Below are 24,892 nucleotides of genomic sequence, written 5' to 3'. Positions count from 1 at the left end.
TACTTATGATTTGCTTTTTTTTTTTTTTTTTTTTTGTCTGTGTGTTATATTCAATAAAAGAGTTTATTAAAGAAAAAAATTAGACCAGGCACAGTGGCTCATACCTGTAGCCCCAGCACTTTGGGAGGCTGAGATGAGAGGATTGCCTGATCCCAGGAGTTCAGGACCACCCTGGGCAAGATAGCAAGACCTTGTCTCTACCAAAAAAATTAGCCAGGCATGGTGGTACATACCTGTAGTCCTAACTACTTGGGAGGCTGAGGTGGGAGATTCCTTGAACCTGGGAGTTAGAGGCTTCAAGGCTCCAGTGAGCTATGATTGTGCCACTGCACTCCAGCCTGGACAACAGAGCAAGACCCTGCCTCTTAAAAAAAAAAAGTAAATTACAGAGAAGGATTCTCAGATTTAATTATCACCAATTCAAATTACATTAATTTCAACTCAATATTTAATAATAATTTGTCACTTTTCATAATCTTTCTGCTTTAATGAAAGTGTGGGTGGGGTATTGTTAGGTATAATATGACACGATATTCACACCTCAGGCAAATCTGTTACTTCAGCTAAACTTTAATTTTTATATAATTAATATTTCCATTCCTAACTTAAGTTAATTAACTTTTACTTCCAATTTGGCAGTTATTTTTAGTAGATTTAATTGAGGTGCTCTTCGGTATAAATTTCTTTTTGATTTTTTTTTTGAAATGCAGTCTCACTCTGTCGCTCCAGGCTGGAGTGCAATGGCGTGATCTTGGCTCTCTGCAACCTCCATCTCCCAGGGTCAAGCTATTCTCCTGTCTCTGCCTCCCAAGTAGCTGGAATTACAGGTGCACGCTGCCACGCCCGGCTAATATTTTGTATTTTTAGTAGAGACAGGGTTTCACCATGTTCCCCAGGCTGGTCTCGAACTCCTGAGCTCAGGCAATCCACCCACCTCAGCCTCCCAAAGTGCTAGGAGTACAGGCGTGAGCCACCGTGTCCAGCCCAGTATAAATTTCTATTCGTGTTAGTTGAACTATAAAAAATTAAAAGTAGTTGAAAACCTATCACTTCATATTTTTGAATAATTAATTTTATTGAAACAAATCTCATTAAAGATCTCTAAAGTGAAAGTTTGTATAGTATAACAAAAGGATTTGTATTCATTTACTTTTGCTGAATTTTCATTGGATTAACCCTAATTCTACTTCTGCTAGGTTAATGTTATAATTAAGTATCCCATCTCTGGTACATAAATATAAGAAGACTTAACTTATATCAGATTGTCTTCCCCCACTACAGTAGTTGAAACCAGTCTATAAGGGGAAAAGTTAAACACAATGAAAATCCATTATAATATGGCTTAGAAGCTTTGCAAATACAATCAGGCCTTAATGGCAGGGATACATTTCTGAGAAATGCATCACTGAGTGATTTTGTTGTATTAATGTCATAAAGTGTACAACCTAGATGATCTGGCCCACTCCATATCTAGGCTATATGATATAAGGCTATTGTTCCCAGGCTGTAAACCTGGGCAGCATGTTACTGTACTGAAGACTGTAGGCAACTGTAACACAATGGTAAATATTTTTATATCTAAACATAGAAAAGGTACAATAAAAGTATGGTATTATAATCTATGGGACCACCATCATATATGTGGTCCATCCTTGACTGAGACATTATTATGTGGCACATGACTATAGAGGTGTTTCTCATTTGAGGTTGTTATCTGCAGTATCCAGAGCTACTATAATTTGCTACTGAATGACATTTTATTGAGTTGGAAATTCAGAATCTGGGAAAAAAATGAATTCACTTACCCCTAAGGTAAAATATTAGTGTCTTTCTGGGACTAGGCATCATGAAGCTGAGACAGAAGTTACTAGAACTATCTGGAAGACCTCAGAAGGCCCACTTTGTCAGTAATCAGATGAGGAAGCTAAAAACAGATAAGAAAACCAGAATTGTAGGTCAAGAGCATAGAAAGCTCCTTTGGACAGAAAGCTTTTTCCCTTTTTCTTTTTCTTCTTTTGTATCTTTTTGGATGCCAAGGCAAATTACTGAACATCTGAAAGAGCACAAGACTAGGAGATTGAAAGAGGTATGTCAGTTAGATTTACAAATTAATATTTAGAATTAGCAGGAGCCTAAGAAACCATATCAATGAATACTTTTTGGTTGCAAAGAACAGAAATTAGTTCAAATAATTGTCCCAGTCAGCTTGCGCTGACCATAGACATCTATTTCTCACAGTTCTGGAGGCTGAGAAGCCCAACATCTAGATGCTGAGATAATTTGGTTCCTGGTGAGGGCTGTCTTCCTGGTTTGCAGACAGTGTTCCTGCTGTATGCACACACATGGTGAAGGGAGAGATTATGTCTCTTATTGTAAGGGCACTAATTTCCTCTATGAGGGCTCCATCCTCATGACCTTGTTACTTCCCAAAGACCCCACGTCCAAATACCATCGTATTGGGAATTAAGACTTCAACATATGAATTTGCAGAGAGACATAAAAATTCGGCCCATAGCAACAGCTTCACCAAAAAAGTGGAATCTATTGCAATCATGTGAATCCTTCCTGGAACCTGAAGATCAGGATGCACCAGGGCCTCGGGAAATGATGGCTTTTCCAGTCCCTTCATCTGTGTGGCAGAATATGGACATCTCGCAGTAGCTTAATGAACATGTAAAAAAGAGCTGTGTGTCAGCTCCAATTAAAAACCCTCTAAAGAGAGAATCTCTTCAGCCGTGGCCCGGAGTGGCATAACAAGCAACACAAACCTGGCTGCCCACCATAAAGGATGGTATTTGTGATGAGAGGATTTGAAGGACAGTCCCTCACAAAGAGAAGCAGTTGTGTGCTGGCAACAATCCCCCTAGGTATCTACTACATCCCTCATCTGGTCTGGCTTTCTCATCTTAGTGATATAGAAATTGAGATAGAATGCCATTAAATTAATTCCCAAAGTCATGGCATGATGAATGTGAGAAAAAGATATAATTTATCATCAAAACTGGGTAACTATTAGTAGGCACAGTGGCTCATGCCTGTAATCCCAGCACTTTGGGAGGCCAGGGCAAGTGGATCGCTTGAGTCCAGGAGTTCAAGACCAGCCTGGGTAACATGGCAAGACCCTGTCTTTATGAAAAATGAGCCTGGTGTGTAGTGCGCACCTGTAGTCCCAGCTACTCAGGAAGCTAAGGTGGGAGGATTGTTTGAGTCTAGGAGGTCAAGTCTGCAGTGAGCCATGATCACACCATTGCACTCCAGCCTGGGTGACAGAGCAAGACCCTGACTCAAAAATAAATAAATAATTGGAACAACATAAATAAACTAGGCTGTCTCAGGAAAATCAGGATATATGATTACCCTTGAATGAAAGAGTCGTAGATCTCAGGTTTTGAAATAATAAATAGATTATTTGGGTAAATTGGGAAGCGTCAAATCAGGACTAAAGATAGTTCTTCCCACCATTGTGGGATGATATCAAAGATAAAGACATGTCTAAATAATTTATTATTCTTCCCTTATATCATTCAGTCACCTTTGAAAGAAGAAACTTTGAGAAAGGCACTTAGTTTCTCTACTTCACAGTTTACTGGAAGTAAATGGAAAATAATGTTTTTCCAATTTCAAGATAATCTGAATGAGCACTCAGATCATGAAAAGTGGGGAGCAATATTTGATCCAAAATGAAATATCTTAATTGTTTTTCTTGGAGCTGGGTCAGAAAAAGCTAAAAAGGTAGTCAACCTATATATATTGAACCTATTTGTTTACAGGCATACTTCAGATAGATTATGGGTTCCATTCTAGATTACCACAATAAAGCGAGTATCAGAATAAAGTGAGTCACATGTGTTTGTTTCCCAGCATATGTGAAAGTTATGTTTACACTATGGTCTATAAAATGTGCATTAGCATGATGTCTAAACAAGTACATACATTAATTTTAAAATAATTTATTTGTAAAAAATGCTAACAATCATCTAAGCCTTCAGCAAGTTGTCATCTTTTTGCTGGTGGAGAGTCTCGCCTCCATGTTGATGGTTGCTGACTGATCAGGGTGGTGGTTGCTGAAGGTTGGGGTGGCTGTGACAACTTCGTAAAATAAGATAACGATGACATTTGCTACATCGATTGACTCCTTTCATGAGAGATTTCTCAGTAACATCGGATGCTGTTTAATAGCATTTTACCCACAGTAGAATTTCTTTCAAAATTGGAGTCAGTCCTCTCAAACCCTAGGACTGCTTTATCAATGAAGTTTATGCAATAGTCTAGATTCATTGTCATTTCAACAATGTTCAAAGCATCTTCACCAGGAGATTTCATGTCAAGAAACCACTTTTGGCCAGGCCTGGTGGCTCACACCTGTAATCCCAGCACTTTGGGAGACCAAGGTGGGCAGATCACAAGGTCAGAAGTTCGAGACCAGCCTGACCAATATGGTGAAACCCTGTCTCTACTAAAAACACAAAAATTAGCCGAGCGTGGTGGTGGGCGCCTGTAATCCCAGCTGCTGAGGAAGCTGAGGCAGGAGAATCACTTGATCCTGGGAGGCAGAGGTTGCAGTGAGCCCAGATTGCGCCATTGCACTTCCAGCCTGGGAGACAGAGTGAGACTCCATATCCAGAAAAAAAAAAAAAAAGAAGAAGAAAAAGAAGAAGGAGAAGAAGAAGAAACCAGTTTCTTTGCTCATCTATAGGAGGCAGCTCCTCATCTGTTCAAGTTTGATCATGAGATTGCAGCAATCCAGTCCCATCTTCAGGCTCCACTTCTGATTCTAGTTCTCTGGCCATTTCTACCACACGTGCAGTGACTTCCTTCATTGAAATCTTGAACTCCTTGAAGTCATTCATGAGAGTTGTAATCAGCTTCTCCCAAATTCCTGTTAATATTGATTTTTTTTTTGTAGCCACATTTATTTAAGTGCACAGCTCAGTGGTAATAAATACAGGTATATTCTTTTTTTCTTTCCTCTCTCCCAACTCCCCCACAAACCCCCTCCCCACCCCACCCCAGCCTCCGGTAATCACCAGTCTACTCTCTATCTTCATGAAATCTACTTTTTTAGCTCCCACATATGAGTGAGAACATGTGATATTTGTCTTTCTGTGCTTGGTATATTTCACTTAACATAATGGCCTCCAGTTCCATCCATATTATAGAAAATGACAGGATTTCATTCTTTGTTATGGCTGAATATTATTCCATTGTGTATATATGCCACATTTTCATTATCCATTCCCCTGTTGATGAGCACTTAGGTTGATTCCATATAAGGAAAGGAGTTTAATTGACTCATAGTTCCACATGGTTGGGAGGCTTCAGGAAACTTACAATCATGACAGAAGGGGAAGGAAGCAAACACATCCTTCTTCACATGAAACACTGTTGTTGAAAATTTATTGTTTAGTGTAGCCATCTTTGTTACTGAGCTTAGCTAGATCTTCTGAATAACTTGCTGAAGTTTCTACATTAGCACTTGCTGCTTCTCCTTGCACTTTTATGAGATTGAGACTTCTCGCCGTAAACCTCTGCTAGCTTCAAACAACTTCTGCAACTTCCTCACCTTTCCCAACCTAGAGAGAATTGAAGAGAGTTAGGGCCTTGCTTTGGATTAGGCTTTTGCTTAAGGGAATGTTATGGCCGATTCGAACTTCTATCCAGACCACTTAAACTTTCTCCATATTAGCAATTAGGCTGTTTCGCTTTCTTATCATTCCTGTGTTCACTGGAGTGGCACTTTTAATTTCCTTCAAGAACTTTTCCTTTGCATTCACAACTTGGCTAACTGATGCAGGAGGCCTAGCTTTCAGCTTATCTCAGCTTTTGACATGCCTTCCTCACTAAGTTTAATCATTTCTAGTTTTTGGTTTACAATGAGAGATGTGGGACTCTTTCTTTTACTTGAACACTTAAAGATCATTGTAGGGTATTAAGTGGCCTAACTTCAATATTGTTGTGTCTTGGAATAGGAAGGTCTTGGAGGAGAGAAAAAGAGATGGGGAGCAGCTGGTCAGTGGAGTAATCAGAACACACAATTGTGTGTTAATTGATTAATTAAGTTTGCCATTTTATATGGGCACAGTTTATGATGCCCCAAAACAATTATAATAAGATCGAAGGTCATGGATCACATATCGCCATAACAGATATAATAATAATGTAGAAGTTTGAAATATGGAGAGAATTACCCAAATGTGACACAGACAGGAAGTCAGCACATGCTGCTGTAAAAATGGTGCCAGTAGACTTGCTCGATGCAGGGTTGCCACAAACTTTCCATTTGTAAAAAAAAAAAAAAACACACAGTAAAATGAGATATACCTATATACTGAAAAAAGTGTCATAAGGGTATGTTGTTATTCAAGGTTCAGTGTGTTTGCATGAAGAGAAAGGAACAGTTTTATGGGACTCCATATTGCATTTGGGACTTTAAAAACCTAAAAGTCTTAGATGGGTATGGTGGCACATGCCTGTGGTCCCAGCTACTTGGGAGGAAGAAGCAGGAGGATCTCTTTATCCCAGGAGACTGAGGCTATAGCGAGCCACATACATACTACTTCACTCCAGCCTGAGTGACACTGAGACCCTGTCTCAAAAAAAAAAAAAAAAAAAAAAAAAAAAAAAGCAAGCAAAAAGCAAAATATAGCTTAAAAGTCAACTATTGGGCATTTCCCCCATGTGTTGTAGTGACCTGGTTTTTGGTTGATACTGACTTTTTGATCTCAAAAGTCCAAGACCTAAGATGGTAGGGTGACCAACTCACTCTTCTGTTCTTGCTCATCTTTTTATAGAGATGGCTGTTAGAAGTTATCTCATGTTTTATGTGTACCATCCAGATCATGTGACCTCTGGGTATGCCCTAGGATTATAGGCTTTTAAACTAATTGCTAAAGCACCTTGGGCAAATTATAGTTTCCTAATCTAGTGAAAGTAAATCCTACCCCAGTTATTCTGAGATTTAAGTGAGATACTGTGCATAATGAGTTTAGCATAGTGTTCTGCACTGAGTAAGCATTCAGTAGATGGTAGCCTTTATTAACTATAGTTAACCTAATAGACTTCCAAAAAAGAATGCTTTTTTTTTCTTTTTTTGCCTATATTATTTGGAAAACTTTCTACATCTGTTGTTTAAAGAATAATGCCCTCAGAGAACAGCTTCTCAGTAATACAATAGATAATCTAAAGCTAATTGTGCATAAAATATATCATTCTTTCCAACTTGTTATTCAGTTTTCAATAGAGTATGTTTCCTTTAGTGATGAAAAAATATGAAAACTGCTTGAATAGTTGGAAGCTGTATAACTTTTATTTAAATAGTGAAATTGTTTTATATTAAATAAGAAGAAAACAAAAGAGAGACCTCTCCTAAAACTGAATGGCTACAAATGGGTTATTTTTTTTCCCTAGCCCTAACCCTAAATGTGTTATTTTTAAGGCCATAAAAGAGTCTTTGTCTTGGATTTATTTTTTTTATCCAGAGGTCAGCATTTTTCTTCTAGATTTAATCCAGTTAAATCAGGTTCACTCTTTCTTGGGTTTCTTGCTCTGTTCCCAGTTTTCCACTGCATAGCAGAGTTTCTCCAGAGGCCTCGGCATGTTGCCGGGAGCAGCTGCCTTAGCTGTAAACACCCGGATTGGCACTGGAAAAAACATCAACAGCAAGCAAGCTGCTTTGCCTTTCCACTGCCAGAGGCTCTGCACATGTAGAAACAGCACCATGAAAGGCATAACTTTAGATTTCCTCTTACGTAAATTAAAATTAATGAACTGCTTTCTTCGTTTGGGATCTCATTTTTCCCTCTCGGAATAATAGTACCATAGATTCTATTCTACCAAAATGGAGGATCACCACTAAAGAAGCAGACATATCCATAAACATGAAAGTTAGATTTCCTACATGCTCAAGCGTTTTGCTGATCAAAACCATTTTTTTTTTTTTTTAACCTTAGTCATTTTGAAGGCTGGAGCCCATGTTAGTGAAAGCCTACTCACAGTTGATTAAGTACCACTTCCATTCAGGACTGCAATTCAGCACATCCTCATTGAGGGCTACTATGCTCAAGCTCTGCATGAAAAGCTGGGAGCCACCTAGAGGAGGATGTTGGCTCCTGCCCTAAGGAGCTCAGCTCAGTTCAGTAGGTGTTGTGTGCCTGCACTGATGCTTACTGCCCAACAAGGATTGACTTTACCATGTTGTGTTGTGGTATAAGTGCAAGAAGGGAAATTTTTTTAAACCTAGTGCCACAGGATTCAAAGACAGGAGGGTAGGATAGGTGGTTTAGAAAAAGTTTCTGGAAGCAGAGGCTGAACACAGTGGGGAAGACACAGACATTCACAAATGCTTAACTGAATGCCAGGCCTTGAATCAGGCTCATTCCAAATGTCATTCATCTTTTTTGAGACAGAGTCTTGCTCTGTCGCCCAGGCTGGAGTGCAGTGACGCGATTTTGGCTCACTGCAGCCTCCGCCTCCCAGGTTCAAGTGATTCTCATGCCTCAGCTTCCCAAGTAGCTAGGACCACAGGCACATGACACGATGCCCAGCTAATTTTTGTATTTTTAGTAGAGGTGAGGTTTCGCCATGTTGGCCAGGCCGGTCTTGAGTTCCTGACCTCAAGTGATCTGCCTGCCTCAACCTCCCAAAGTGCTGGGATTACAGGCATGGGCAACCGCACCCGCCTTGCCATTCTTCTCACTCTGCCTATCAGGCTGGAGTGCAGTAGTACAGTCATAGCTCACTGTAGTCTTGAACTCCTGGACTGAAGCGATCCTCCCACCTCAGCTTCCCCTGAGTAGCTGGTATTACAGGCACACGCCACCATACCTGGTTAATTTTTTATTATTTTTTTGTAGAGACAGGGTCTTTCTGTGTTGCCCAGGCTGGTCTCAGACTCCTCAAGTGATCTTCCTGTCTCAGCCTCCCAAAGCTCTGGGATTACAGGCATGAGCCACCACACCTGTCCTAATCTAATTTTCAAATATGATTTAAAGTACCTTGTTTGTAGTTAATTGTAAATTAAAGAGATTGGAAAATATGGTCAGCAAAATACATAATCATACTAAACATATTATTTTAAAACTTGGTTTTACCAGTTAGTACCATTTTGGACATTTTCTATGTCATTAAGTATGCTTTTTCACAAACTTTTAAAGATGATTTCTTTCCTTGTCTTTTCTTTCTTTTTTTTTTTTTGGAGACAGGGTCTCACTGTGTTGCCCGGGCTAGAGTGCAGTGGCACAATCTTGCCTCACTGCAGCCTCAACCTTACAGGCTCAAGTGAACCTCCCACGTCAGCCTCCCAAGTAGCTGCGACTACAAGTGCATACCACCGCACTTGGCTGATTTTTATATTGTTTGTCAACACAGGGTTTCACCATGTTGCTCAGGCTGGTCTTGAACTCCTGAGCTCAGGCAATCCACCGGCCTCAGCCTCACAAAGTGCTGGGATTACAGCTGTGAGCCTCTGCACCCGGCCACTGCATGATTTCTTTAACCATTTCCCTTGTAGCTAAGTGGGTAAGAAGATACAAATATAAGAAAAGTTAAATTCTGAAAGTGTTAGGAGAAAATATATAGACAGTGGACTTATTTTTAAATGCATGATACTAAGGATAGAAACGTATGCCAGGCACAGTGGCTCATACCTGTAATCCCAGCACTTTGGGAGGCCGAGGAGGGCAGATCACCTGAGGTCAGGAGGTCAAGACCAACCTGGCCAACATGGTGAAAACCCGTCTCTACTAAAAATTCAAAAAAAATTAGCCAGGCTTGGTGGCAGGCACCTGTAATCCCAGCAACTCAGGAGGCTGAGGCAGGAGAATTGCTTGAACCTCAGAGGCAGAGGTTGCAATGAGCTGAGATCATGCCACTGGACTCCAGCCTTGGCAACAGAGCAAGACTCTGTCTCAAAAAAAAAAAAAAAAGAAAAGTAATAGCAAAGATGAGTAGTTTTAAAAATCCTTTGGGTATCAAGAGTACTCTAAATAAAATGTAAAGGCATTATCTTGTTTAATTCTCACAATAGCTTTGTGAAGTAGGTACTTAGATTTCTTTTAGAGAAGGGGAAACTGAGGCACAGAGAACTGACAGTGTGGAAATCGGTGCTTTCTATGAGATTGATGATTTTGTGTGTGTGTGTGTGTGTGTGTGTGTGTGTGTGACTGAGTCTCACTCTGTCACCTAGGCTGGAGTGCAGTGGCGCAATCTCAGCTTGCTGCAACCTCCACCTCCCAGGTTCAAGCTATTCTCCTGTCTCAGCCTCACCAGTAGCTGGGACTAAAAGTGCGCACCACCATGTCTGGCTAATTTTTGGTTTTTGTTTTTGTTTTTATTTTTGTTTGGAAACAGAGTCTCAGTCTGTCACCTACGCTGGAGTGCAGTGGCGCCATCTCAGCTCCCAATTAGCTGGGACGATAGACACGCACTACCACGCCCAGCTAATTTTTGTATTTTTTAGTAGAGATGGGGTTTCGCTATGTTGACCAGGCTGGTCTCGAACTCCTGGCCTCAAGTGATCCATCCGCCTAGGCCTCCCAATGTGCTGGAATTATAGGCGCCCAGCCTAATTTTTGTAATTTTAGTAGAGATGGGGTTTCACCATGTTGGCCAGACTGGTGTCACACTCCTGACCTCAAGTGATCTGCCTCCCTTGGCCTCTGAAAGTGCTGGGATTACAGGCGTAAGCCACTGTGCCCAGTGAGATTGAGGATCTTGCTGCAGAACGAAAGCTCATAAAATAAGAGGCAGAGTGAGAAGGTAGCTCCAGTTTGGTCTTTCCATCAGCCTTGGATGTGAATCCCAGCTTTACCACTTAGGAAAGGTGACGGAAGGGCCGCTTTTCAGACAGTTGAAAATACTCTATTTTCATTTCATATTTTAAATTGTTCATTTCCATATGCTTTCTCATTATAACTATTTTGACCAAAAAAAAAAATAATAATGTGTTTAGATGTCTTGAACATCAGGTGTGTCTTAAAATGCAAAATTCCAGAGACAGCAAGAACAAATCAGATGCTAATTACAGCTCCTTTTCCTATCCCTTATGTAGCACACTATACTATCTCTTAAATAGTAGAGACTGTCAAGGTCACACTTGAATAGGGATGTTATAGGTATCGATCATTAACTACGTTTTAAAGAGATGGAAGGAAAAAAGTCAAAACTACGAGCTGTTACCAACTGGGTGAAATAAAGTAAGAGAGTTTCCAGCTATCATCATAGTTTATCAGTGGGAAAATTTGGAATAAAGAAATTTAGAATTGAAATGTTGTTTAGGTCATCTTTTGGTAGATTCAATCAAGTTGAAAATTCGACCATGTCTTGGATATGAGCAGACGGCTCATTGATGGCATTCAGTAAAATCTTTCTGTGTAGTTGGTTTAAAATTTGACTTAAAACAGGGACATAATATTTACCTTCTCTACAGTAACAAAATTTATGTTATGTAATAACCTTGACATGTTTACAAAATCATGTTTAATGGGCTCTCCAGAGCTCCGGTGAATACCACAATTTGGTCTGTTTTCAACATTTCTAAATAATCTGGGAAAGCTGTAGGAAATGAAATATCTGTCGTAAACTTTTTGTATCAGGCTTAACTACTGCTTTCTTGAAGTTTAGCAAAAGGATAAAGGCCTGTATGTTCTTCATTAGCTGTAGTCAAAACTGAATTTAAGGATTTTTGATAGCTGTTTAGAATTACTGTTTGAATCTCTACTACAAAGAATATTAAGATTTTTAGCATTTGAGAGTCCTAATATACCCACTTAAAAATCATTAGACTTACTTTGGGAGGCCAAGGCATGTGGATCATGTGGTCAGGAGTTCTAAACCAGCCTGGGCAACGTGGTGAAACCCCATCTCTACTAAAAATACAAAAATTAGCCAACCATGGTGGCGCACACCTGTCGTCCCAGCTACTCAGGAGGCTGAGGCAGGAGAATTGCTTGAACCTGGTGGGTAGAGGTTGCAGTGTGCCGACATCGTGCCACTGCACTCCAGCCTGGGTAACTGAGCGAGACTCCGCCTCAAAAAAAAAACCAAAAAAAAACAAACAGTAGACTTAGGGCCGGGTGCGGTGGCTCACACCTGTAGTCCCAGCAATTTGGGAGGTTGAGGCGGGCAGATCACTTGAGGCCAAAAGTTTAAGACCAACCTAGCCAACATGGTGAAACTTCATCTCTACTAAAAATACAAAAAAATTCGCCAGGCATGGTGGCGCATGCTGGTAATTCCAGCTACTCAGGAGGCTGAGGCATGAGAATCACTTGAACCCAGAAGGTGGAGGTTGCAGTGAGCCAAGATCGCACCACTGCACTCCAGCCTGGATGACAGAGTAAGAGTGTCTCAAAAAAAAAAAATAAATCAGTAGACTTTATCATTTAATTCCAAGTATATACGTATGTACTTGTAGACATGTATAATTTAGTACATTGTATTTTTTCCCAAACAGATAAACAATCAGATTCTGTATGGAAGAAGTCACCAAAATGCATCTGCCATTATTAAGACCGCCCCATCAAAGGTCAAGCTTGTTTTCATCAGGTAAGATTGCTAGATCTGGTTTTGCAAAATCAAAGACCTCTTCTGATTGATGTTATTAATGTAAGACTATGTCATCTTTGATTTGTCTAGCGAAATCACTGTTTCTTCTAAAAATAACTGTCACTTCAAGAAAAGTATTGCAGGGCGCGGTGGCTCACGCCTGTAATCCCAGCACTTTGGGAGGCCGAGGCGGGCGGATCACGAGGTCAGGAGATCGAGACCATCCTGGCTAACATGGTGAAACCCTGTGTCTACTAAAAATACAAAAAATTAGCCAGGTGTGGTGGTGGCGGGCGCCTGTAGTCCCCACTACTCGGGAGGCTGAGGCAGGAGAATGGCATGAGCCCGGGAGGCGGAGCTAGCAGTTAGCCAAGACTGCGCCACTGCACTCCAGCCTGGGTGACAGTGAGACTCTGTCTCAAAAAAAAAAAAAAAAAGGAAAAGTACTGATTGTTTTGATTGTGAAGTTTTCTTACTTGCTTATGTTTCACAGCATAGAATCGGTAGCTGAGGCTAGTATTTATATTTCAGTTATAAAACATTCTTCCCTTTCTGGATCCATTTATCCTGTTTATAAATATAATGAGACCTGCTAACTTCTCTTCCTGTCACTATTATTTGGTACATTTGCTGAATCATTAATGTCTTCATTAAAGAATAAACAAGAAAATAGAACTGAGGACATTTTTAGGAGCTTCCTTGTAAGAGTGCTGGTGAGAAGCCCAGAGTAGGGAAGATGTCAGCACTGCTGCCTAGAGTTGTATTGTGTGTTTGGGGCTTCACATTTACTCACACCTCCCCTGCAAGCTGATTGAGCCCTCTTGGTACAAGTAAATCAGAATTAGGGATCTGACTGTTTGTAGCCAACATTGCCACATCAGCAGTAGAAATGAGGTTGTTTGATTCTCTTTATTGGAGTGAAATGACAAGTAAATCTGAATTATTTTTAGGTCATGTACCTAACCCTCTATGTTCACTGTAGCTCTGCTTCTTTTTCCTTCTGGGACTCAGGTATCATCTGTAAAATGGGATAATAAAGCACCTCCCTCATTCATTGTGATATTTCAGAAATTGAAAATGCTCAATACAATATCTAGCATAGAGTAAGGGGTGAAAGAATGTTAGCTGCTATTTTAGGATGATGACAATCATTATTATTCTTCCCTTTCTCATTAGTTACCAGCAGTAAGATCTGTCCATTCCCAGGGACCATTGGGATTAGGAGGTGGTTTTATTCCCAGCATGGGCACTAACGTGATTGAAATATTCCTTTCCACTTCTACTTTGCTCCTGAAGAAATCCTGCATTAGGACCAGGCATGGTGGCTCATGTCTGTAATCCCAGCAGTTTGGGAGGATCACCTGAGGTTAGGAGTTTGAGACCAGACTGGCCAACACAGCGAAACCTGTCTCTACTGAAAAATACAAAAAATTAGCCAGGTGTGATGGCACACAACTCTACTCCCAGCTACTTGGGAGGCTAAGGCAGGAGAATTGCTTGAACCCAGGAGGCAGAGGCTTCAATGAGCTGAGATCGCACCATGCACTCCAGCCTGGACGACAGAGAAAGACTCTATCTCAAAAAAAAAAAAAAAAAAAAGACCAGGCATGGTGGCTCACATCTGTAATCCCAGCAGCACTTTGGGAGGCTGAGGCGGGCAGATCACGATGTCAGGAGTTCGAGATCAGCCTGGCCAAGCCAACATGGTGAAACCCTGTCTCTACTAAAAATACAAAAATTAGCCAGGCGTGGTGGTGCACACCTGTAATCCCGGCTACTCAGGAGGCTGAGGCAGGAGAATTGCTTCTTGAACTCAGGAGGCAGAGGTTTCAGTGAGCCGAGATCACACCACTGTACTCCCACCTGGTTGACACAGCGAGACTCTCTCAAAAAAAAAGGAAATCCTGTATTAGCATCCTTTTCTCCCACCTAGTGGCACTTTCTGGCTTTCTAGTTTTTTACTCTATTTTCAGAGAGTGAAAGCTTCCTCCTTCACATATGTCTTTGTATGTTAAGATGAGCCCTTTATTCTTACTCTCCTTTGACATCCTCTGTTAGACACCAGTCTCCTTTTTGGTTTTCTTGTCCTTTCTTCTGGCAAGGGTTATAAAATTAGAGTTAGTTGATTTAAAAAAAATTTGAGTAGACTTTGAAGAAAGGTCAGCACTCAAGAGATTCAGATGTTGTTCATTGAGAGAAGTCCACAAAAGTAGTGTGTTTAGACTAGAAAACTTTGCATAAAGTTGTGTGGGGGCCAGGCGCAGTGATTCACACCTGTAATCCCACCACTTTGGGAGGCCAAGGCAGTAGGATGGCTTGAGTTCAGGAGTTTAAGACTGGTCTGGGCAACATAGTGAGACCCAATCTGTGCAAAAGAAAAAAATTAGCCGGGCGTGGTGGCATGTGCCCTGTAGTCCCAGCTACTTGGGAGGCTGAGGCAGGAGCATCGCATGAGCCAAGGAGGTTGAGGCTGCAGTGAGCCATGATCACGCCACTGCACTTCAGCTTGGGTGACAGCAAGACCTTGGCTCAAAAAAAAAAAAAAAACCACACTGTGTGGCTAGTACATGAGAAGATATATGTAGCACTTAACAGGGTCTGCATCTGCACATGGTATTTAGTACATAGTGATGGCTGCTACCACAAGAGCTGTTATCAACATTACTTACCTCTTCAGCACATGTGGGGCTTTTATTACCCACATGGGCCGTGCAATTTTAAAGAGAACAAAAAGAAAATTGAATAGAGTTCAAAGGAAATAATTTAATGCAATTGTGTAGTTGGGAAATAAAACCCTCCTCCTTCAATAAAGAAAGGTTAAATGATTTGAAATTGTTTAGAAGACAGAAGAGAAACCTGAATAGAATTTTAATCATAGTAGTAAAGCTCCATCAATTTAGAGTCTGATTATTTCAGTTTTGATCATTGAACAGAACAGAATCAAGAAAAGAATTTGTTGAGTAAATCAATGGTATACACAAAATTAAGGATGCTACTGAATGCTTATTTACTGGAAGTGATTTTAAGCAATTTAAAAGTATCAGTGGACATTTAAAATCTGTACTCTAATTCTTAGTCCATTTGGACTGCTGTAACAAAATACCCGAGTGTCTTACAAAGAACAGAAATTTATTTATTTATTTATTTATTTTGAGACAGAGTCTTACTCTGTCACCCAGGCTGGAGTGCAGTGGTGCGATCTTGGCACACTGCAACCACTGCCTCCCAGGCTCAAACAATTCTCATGCCTCAGTCTCCCGAGTAGCTGGGACTACAGGTGTGTATCACCAGGCCCAGCTAATTATTTTTGTATTTTAGTAGAGATGAGGTTTCACTGTGTTGGCCAGGCTGGTCTCAAATTCCTGGCCTCGATGGTCTGCCCACCTCAGCCTCCCAAAGTGCTGGAATCACAGACGTGAACCACTGGGCCTGGCCCAGAAATTTATTTCTCATAGTTTTGGAGGCTACAAAGTTCGAGATCAAGGCTCTAGCAGATTTGGTGTCTGGGAGAAGGCCCGCTTCCTCTTTCATAGATCTATTCCGTGTATCCCACGTAACAGGAGGGGCTCCCTTGGGCCTACTTTGTAAGGCAGTAATCCCACCATGAGGGCCCCACTCTCATGACGTAAACACCTTCTAAAAGGCCCTGCCTATTAATACCTTCATGTTGGTGATTCGGTTTCAACATAGGAATTTTGAGGGGACACAAACATTCAGACTGTAGCATGAACCTTTCCTGCATGGTCTTTCAATTACAGTGTGTAGCATAAAATGAGTGTTCAGAAAGCTTTATTGAATGAATTTCCTTTTTGCTCCTACTAAGCAGTTCTAGATTACTTATTGTCCAAAGGCAACAATTATAGTAAGTTCATTGTTGTTATTTTGTGGATTAAAAAATATATATTTCTGTAACTCAGTATTTTACAAAATTCCTCATACCTCAGCCCCTCTTCCCAGTACTTTCCCAAATTTGCTAAGATTTTTTTTGTATCTTCTTTTATAGGGAGAAAAAACATATAGGAGTGATTCTGAATAATTATTTATTATAAGAATCCTGATTTTGCCTGTTTTAGAATCAAATCCTGAAGAAGTTAAAATTTGATTCATTATCAAGTTTCCAAAAGTTAACACTTAAATCATCTCAGCACCACACATGTGATTTTGCTTGTCTTTTGAACTCTGCATAGCTTGTACTGTGTTATAATGTAACTTTGAAAACTAGTTTTTATAAATTGTATTTCTTTACAATTTGCACTTCTATTTGGCAAAATTTCCTTCCTTAGTTGAAATTATCCTCTGTGCTTTTCCATTATACAGAAAATTTTGGCTTTTATACCTTGGCAACTGTTTTTCAAATTTATTGACAATTGAGATGAAAATGGGAACTGGCCACAGGTTTTAGAGAATGATTAGCAGTAATCACAGAAAGCTATTAAAATATGCTGCAAGCAACATTTTAATTAACTAAGGCCTTTAGTCTATAGCAATGTACATTTTGTGATCAGGTCCTTGTCATATTCTTTTAACACTTGTATTTATTCATATACTAACTCATCTATAATTGGCAAGGGGTCTGTGGGTCATTAGCACAAACTAGCAAGTTGCAGCTATTTATACATGACTTACATAATCACTTTTTCCCTTTTCCTTTTCACATCATTAGATTTTGGACAATCCTGGAAATTGTACTCTAAACATATGGTCTCTGATACACTAAATTATTCAACTCCGTATCATCCAGATGCGTATTACAATCTGGGTGCTTGCTATGCACTCTACATTCAGTTCTGTGGGTTTTCGTGTTTGGCATTCTCCCCTTCATGTGAGCACACCAATTTAAGTACAGGAGGAGAACCGTATTAACACAATGAATAAATTGCTGTATTTGGCAGTGCAGGGATCCAAGGAGATTAATGATCTTGCCTGCAGCTCTTGTCATACCTTCCCCCACTATCAAAACTTGAATGTCATGTATAACAACTCACTCTCCATTACTTAATTACATGTGGAAAATGTGTACTGTGTAAAAACTCCTGGGGCTAAAGGAAACGAGATGAAACTGAAATCCTTGGAAAGATTTAGTGCTAGCTGTCAAGCCCCACTGAGTAAAAGTGGACTCACCATGGGTTCCACCTTCCTGTATCGATTGAACATATGTCTTGCTTTTGTAATTAAAAATATAGTGTGGCTCGTTGTCCTCTGGCCATATCCCTGAAAGACGATATTGCTTGAAGTTAATGTGAATGCCAGAGTCATCTTAAGGAGATGATCATCTGAAGAAGCAACTTGGATGCCTATTTTAAAAATCCTTCTTGGCTGGGCATGGTGGCTCACACCTGTAATCCCAGCACTTAGAGAGGCCCAGGCGGGCGGATCATCTGAGGTCAGGAGTTCCAGACCAGCCTAACCAACATGGTGAAACCCCGTCTCTACTAAAAATACAAAAATTAGCTGGGTATGGTGGCGGGTGCCAGTAATCCCAGGTATTTGGGAGGCTGAGGCAGGAGAATCACTTGAACCCAGGAGGTGGAGGTTGCAGTGAGCTGAGATCACGCATTGCACTCCAGCCTGGGCAAAAAGAGTGAAACTCCATCTCAAAAAATATAAAAATAAAAATCCTTCTTGTGCTCTTGATTCATTAGATCTAGTTTTGACAAACAGGAAAAAAGAATGCATGCATAAGCATGAGTTTAACTTGCGTAAAGAAACATTCATTCATCTTTTCAGCAGGTGTTTACAGAACACCTACATGTGTTATTGCGGTGGGGTTGGTGATGGAAAGAGCACAATTTCTGTCTGAAAGGAGGAAACAGAGAATAAACAATAGTCTAGTACCTTATCCAGTGATATAAGTACTCTGATGCTGTAGGGACATATAGGAGATGCATCTGATGTAGTCTTTGGGGTCTGTGGGAAGATGTCACAGAGAAAGATGCTTAGGCTAAGACTCGAAGGATAAGTAAGCAAAGTCATAGGATGTGTAGAAACCCAAAGGTTCCACAACTGGGTACCCAATCAGAATACCTGGACATGTGCTTCTAGGAGAGAAGCAATCCTTCTTTAGGAAGGTATCGTTGGGTAAGTATAGCTGTGTATGTCAATTGTTTTGAATTCTGTAAGGTAGCATAATGTCGGCTGCAGGTTTTTCAGAGATGGCTCTTATCATTTTGAGGTGTTCCTTCAATGTGTAGTCTGTTGAGGGTTTTTATTATGAAGGTATGTTGGATTTTATCAAAAGCTTTTTCTGCATCTATTGAGATGATCATCATATGATATTTGCTTTTGATTCTGTTTATGTGGTGAATCACATTTACTGATGTGTGTATGTTGAACCAGACCTGCATCTCAGGAATAAAGCCTACTTGGTGGTGGTAAGCTTTTTGATGTGCTACTGAATTTGGTTTGCTAATATTTTGTTGATGATTTTTGCTTCTATGTTCATGAGGGATACTGGCCTGAAGTTTTCTTTTTTTGTTGCATCTCTGCCAGATTTTGGTGTCAGCTGATGCTGGCTTCATAGAATGAGTTAGGGAGGTGCCCCTCCTCCTTGATTTTTTTGGAATAGTTTCAGTAGGATTGGTATCAGTTCTTCTTTGTACGTCTGGTAGAATTCAGTTTGAATCCATCTGGTCCAGGGCTTTTTTTGGTTGGCAGGTTTTTTTTTTTTTAATTACCAATTCAATTTCAGAAGTTGATATTGGTCTACTCAGTTTTACTCTTTTGTGGGCAGAATTGGTAATTTTTTCTTGCTACTTCCATTCCTTAATACAATAAGTGCATATATTCGATTATGGGAATTATGCCTGTATTTGTTTCACCTCTTTTGGCACTCAGAGACAACTAATTGGGATGGTCATCAGGGATGATGTGAGCTTGCTTTTTTTCTTTCTTGCTGGTCAATATTTATACTATTTGCCCAGTGGAATTCCTGTTTCCTTGGGTAGACCCCCACTTCCCACCTCCCAATACATACACACACACACACACACACACACACACACACACACACACACACAGTGAAACAGTACATCTAGATACCTGTCTCCCTCTGTGGAAGCTGAAGGAGCCAGTTCTTTCTCTCACTGCCGAAGTGTGGCCAGCGGGTGGTCAATGTGTCTCACACTTGGGCAATATGATACTTTAGGCATAGAATTGGAAGCAAGCGATGTGAGTGATTTGATATGAATGGTGTTTATCCATAGAGCCACAGTGCCCTGGCCAGACACTCCTGCTACATCATTCTGTTTCCTATTTCCTTGTCCTCTGGAGGTCTCTTAGTTCCCAACTGTCCCAAGCCTGATCCTATAGCCTGTCAATTTTGTGAGAACTCGGTATCCCTCCAGTAAATTCTCTTTTGCTTAAATTGGCCCAAATTTATTTTTATTGCTTACTGTCAAAGAATCTTAATGAACAGATAAGAAATAGCGCTATCTGAACAAATTATGGCAACCAGAGTGAGACGTTTGGTTTCCTCTGTGCATATTCCTGTCACTTGTAAACTTTTAGCCTTAGAATTCTGAGTTTTTCATCCTTCAGATGACTTTAGCAGAGCATAAGGCCTCTGAACAAGTCTCTACTGAGGATCTCCGGTATGACTCATTACCATTGCCAAATCATTGCTGCCTCTTGAAATGAGATTACCATGATTATCAAAGAGTAATCAGGCAGGATTTGTCCCAGTTTGTCCCTGAGGGTGGGGATCCCAGCACATGGCCTTATGGTGAGGGCTGCATATTAAGGTCTGTGTGTCTGAATGTTTGGGATTTGCCAGCCAGGAATAAGAGGAATGGGTGAGAGTATCTACTGTACTACCTTTTAGAAAGACTCTCTTGGAAGGCTGGGCACAGTGGCTCACACCTGTAATCCCAGCACTTTGAGAGGCCAAGACGGGCCGATCACTTGAGGCCAGGAGTTCGAGACCAGCTTGGCCAACATGGCAAAACCCTGTCTTTACTAAAAATGCCAAAAAATTAACTGGACATGGTGGCATGTGTCTGTAATGCCAGCTACTCAGGAGACGGAGGCAAGAGAATCACTTCAACCAGGAGGCAGAGGTTGCAGTGAGCTGAGATAGTGCCACTGTACTCTAGCCTGGGCGACAGAGAGAGACCCTGTCTCAAAAAAAAAAAAAAAGAAAAGAAAAAGAAGAAGAAAAGAAAAAAAAGGGCTCTCTTTGATAAACTTATTAGGCTAAGTCACCTATTTCATCCAGTCCTAAGTTCCCCACGTCAACTCTCCTGCCAGCCTGCACTGCCAAATATTTTATGACCCACCTTTTCCTCTGCGCAACTGGCAACAATTATTTAGAACATGCCTGGGGCCTCCTGTGTAAAATGCGGGTCTAGATACTGCTTTCTCCCGGCAGCTCTCCTTAGCGATTGACATTGTTTGAAGTGCCAGGTAAATAGAACTCATTATTCCACTGTCATTGGACTTTTATTTCCGATTCAGCATACTCAGCTATTTTGGTAGTTTCTTCTAATTGTGAATTGGAACTGTTTCCTCTGTTCATACAGTTAGGAGTATCTCCTGGAATCTTTTTGGAAAGGAATTTTCCTGTTGAGATAGAACGATTTGCTTTGTTTTGTACATGACTTCTGGCTCATTTACATGGAGCTTTCCTGGCTGAACGTTAATTCAGTGTCGTGTTCCAATTAATTCAGGAAGTATAGAGATTATTTTTCACTATCCTGAGATGGCTCAGATCATTAGATTTAGTCCAATCAGAAAGCAATATCCAGGCCTTGTTTGTTGTGTTGATGTGTTCATTTATTCAACATTCATGTGTGTGTTTACGTGCACGTGCACCTAAATGATGTGCCAGGCACTAGATTGTAGTTGTAATCATTTTAGAACGAGTTGCAATAAATAAAGTCAGCCTGCTCAACAATCCAGGCTGAATTCAGGCACATAACTTCTGCTTTTGATAAAATGATATTTTGTTGGCATAAAATGAGATTCTATGGATTTGGTGAAAGGACGTTTCCAAGAGGCAGGCCCAGAGCACCCTGAAGACAATCATGATTTTAAGTGACATCGTAAATAATTCAAATGTATTTTCATCACACTTTCACTTTTTTTCTTGCTCAGGTAATTTTAATTGCGATGAAATAAACCACACAAAATTTGACCACAGGACCCAGCAATTCTACTTGTGAAGTATGCATCCAAAATAATTGAAAGCTGGGTCCGGAAGAGATATTTCTATATCCATGTTCATAGCAATATTATTTACTGGAGCCAAAAGGTGGAAGCAACCGAGTATAACATATAATACAAAAGGTACCATCTTTACCATTTTAAATGCACAATTCAGTGGCTTGAAGTACATTCACATTGTTGGGCAACCATCATCACCATCCATCTCCGGAATTATTTCATCTTCCCAAACTGAAACTCTGTATACATTCAACAATAACTCCCCATTCTTCCCTCCTCTCAGCCCCTGGCATCCACCATTCTACTATCTGTCTCTGAATTTGACTGTCCTAGGTACCTCACATAAGTGGACTCATGCAGTGTTTGGCCTTCTGTGACTGGTATATTTCACTTAGCATGTATTTTCGACGTTCATTCATGTCACAGCATGTGCTAGAATTTCTTACCTTTTTAAGGTTGAATAATGTTCCATTTTATGTCTGTGCCATGTTTGTTTGTCCACGCATCCATTGATAGGTACTTGGGTTGCTTTCACCTTTTGGTGGCTGTAAGTAATGCTGCTATGAACATGGATATACAGATATCTCTTCCAGACCCTGCTTTCAATTCTTTTGGATATATACTACACAAATGGAATTCCTGAGTCATACAGTTAATCTATTTTTAATTTTCTGAGGAACTTCCATACTGTTTTCCATAGTTGCTGTACCATTTTACATCCCTACCAACAACGTACACAGGTTTTAATTTCTTCATAACCTTGCCAACATTCCTTTTTTTGGGGGGGGATAGTATCCATCTTAATGAGTGTGAGGTGGTATCTCATTGTGATTTTGATGTGCCTGATTTGCACTTCCCTGATGAATTAGTGATATTATCTTTTCATGTGCTTACTGACTTTTTGTGTGTTTTCTTTATAGAAATGTCTATTCAAGTCCCTTACCCATTTTTTTAATGAGGTTGTTTGTTTTGCTGTTGTTGAATTATGGGAGTCTTTACATATTCTAGATATTAACTACTTGTCAGATATATGATTTGCAAATATTTTCTCCTATTTCATAAGTTGCTTATTCTAGATATTAACCACTTGTCAGATATATGATTTGCAAATATTTTCTCCTATTTCATAAGTTGCCTTTTCACTCTGTTGATTGTGTCCTTTGATATACACAAGGTTTTTTATTTTGATGTCCAATTTGTCTATTTTTGTTGTTGCCTGCGCTTTTGGTGTTGTATTCAAGAAATTATTGTCAAATTCAATGTCACAAAGCATTTCATCCCTATGTTTTCATCTAAGAGTTTTATAGTTTTAGCTCTTATATTAAGCCCTTGATTCATTTTGAGTTTATTTTCATATATGGTGTAAAGGAAGGCTATGACTTCATTCTTTTTTCCCCCTCGCTTAGAGCTGAGGATCTATGTTGCTCAGGCTGGAGAGTAGTGGCTCTTCACAGGCATGATCATAGCACAGTTTGGCCTCAAACTCCTGGGCTTAAGCCATCCTCCCATCTCAGCCTTTTGAGTAGCTAGGATTACAGATGCACCCCATCTGTGTAATGTTCACCCAGAAGACTTCATTCTTTTACATGTAGATATCCAGTTTTTCCAGCACCATTTGTTGAAAAGATCATCCATTCCCCCACTGAATGGTCTTGGTGTTCTAGTTAAAAATCACTGAATTATATACAGGGTGGATGTGGTGGCTCACGCCTGTCATCCCAGCACTTTGGGAGGCTGAGGTGGGAGGATTGCTTGAGCTCAGGAATTCAAGACCAGACTGGGCAACATAGCGAGACCTCATCTCTACTAAAATTCGAAAAGAAAATTAGCCTGGTGTGGTGGCACCCACCTGTGGTCCCAGCTACTTGGGAATCTGAGGGGTGAGGATTGCTCTAGCCTGGAAGGTCAAGGCTGCAGTGAGCCATGATCACATCACCCATACTGCTGCCTGAGCAACAGAGGGAGACTGTGTTTGAAAAAAAAAAAAAAAAAGCCAGAAATGGTAGCCTGCACCTGTAGTCCCAGCTACTCGGAGGGCTGAGGTAGGAGGTTTGCTTGAGCCTGGTAATTTGAGGCTTCAGGTCTACAATGAGCTATGATCATGCCACTGCACTCCAGCCTGGGTGACAGAGTGAGATCTTGTCTCAAAATACATACATACATACATACATACATGTATACAAGTGTTTATTTCTTGGCTGTCTGTCCTATTCTATAGGTTAATATGTCTATCTTTATGCCAGTACCACACTATTTTGATTACCGTAGCTTTGCAGTAGGTTTGAACATCAAGGAAAGGTAAGACCTTCAACTTTTTCTTTTTCAAGATTGTTTTGGATATTTGGGGTCCCTTGAAATTCCCTATGAATTTTAGGATGAAACACACTTTCTTGCTTTTAGAAGAGGTAGAAATGCTTCTTAGGAATATCTCATATCCTGATAAAGTTATGGCATTCTACAAATGTACACACACTGCCCATTACATTAGATGTCTTATTTTTCATCATTCATAAATTGTCACCATGGACTTGTTGTGTTTCCCTGAAGCATGAATATGTTCTCCTCATGACCACTAATTTTTATTTCGACAACAATTTACAGTGTTCTTTTTGAGTTTATATTAGAGTATCCCATATTTATCCTAAGGAATTAGTCGAGGGCTATCAAATAACATGTTAATGAAATCCCTTATTATAGTTTGAATTATGGTTACACCTTTGAGGCCTAAAGAAAAAATATGTTATATCAACAAATTGCTGTATATGACATATATGTGCATCCAGAAATACAGTGAAATGCTCTTAGAAGAATAGAATGAAGTTACTGAGACAAGCCACATAAGCAGTTTAGAAATTCAAAGGAGCAAGTGATTGCTGTTGGAGAAGTGGGTACAGCAAGAGTTAGTTAATATTTAATGCTAGCTAGGTAGACTTACATAGGAAAGAATTGAGTCCAAATGGCATCAGCAATTCACGATTTACTGAGCACCTCCTGTATGTCATATGCTGTTTAGGGTCATACAGTTAAGTAAGAAGTTCTCCAACAACTACAAAGACATGCAAATAAGTAACTATACATCAGGCAAAACAAACATCCATAGAGGGAACTCATTGATGTTGGGTTATTTTCAGGCTCGGTTCCGGGGGGTAGTTTTCACAGTTGAGAGGGAGCAATTTGGATGGATTCAGAT

The 24,892-nt window shown here is 40.2% G+C and overlaps 1 protein-coding gene across 8 annotated transcripts in view; it reads left to right on the top strand.

Annotated features, from left to right (window-relative positions):
* The window catches only part of PATJ (PATJ crumbs cell polarity complex component), a 409,036-nt gene that overhangs the window by 252,877 nt on the left and 131,267 nt on the right, over positions 1–24,892 (top strand). For all 8 annotated transcript variants that reach the window (XM_038000719.2, XM_038000715.2, XM_038000710.2 and 5 more), the window contains one exon: positions 12,452–12,543. In XM_038000719.2, coding sequence (XP_037856647.2) covers positions 12,452–12,543 — 92 coding nt within the window. The remainder of the gene's footprint in view (positions 1–12,451; positions 12,544–24,892) is intronic.

Source organism: Chlorocebus sabaeus, chromosome 20 (assembly GCF_047675955.1).
Source record: "Chlorocebus sabaeus isolate Y175 chromosome 20, mChlSab1.0.hap1, whole genome shotgun sequence".
In the NCBI taxonomy this organism is placed as follows: Eukaryota; Metazoa; Chordata; class Mammalia; order Primates; family Cercopithecidae; genus Chlorocebus; species Chlorocebus sabaeus.
Note: the sequence above shows the minus strand (reverse complement) of the source record. Positions and strands in the feature narration are given on the sequence as shown.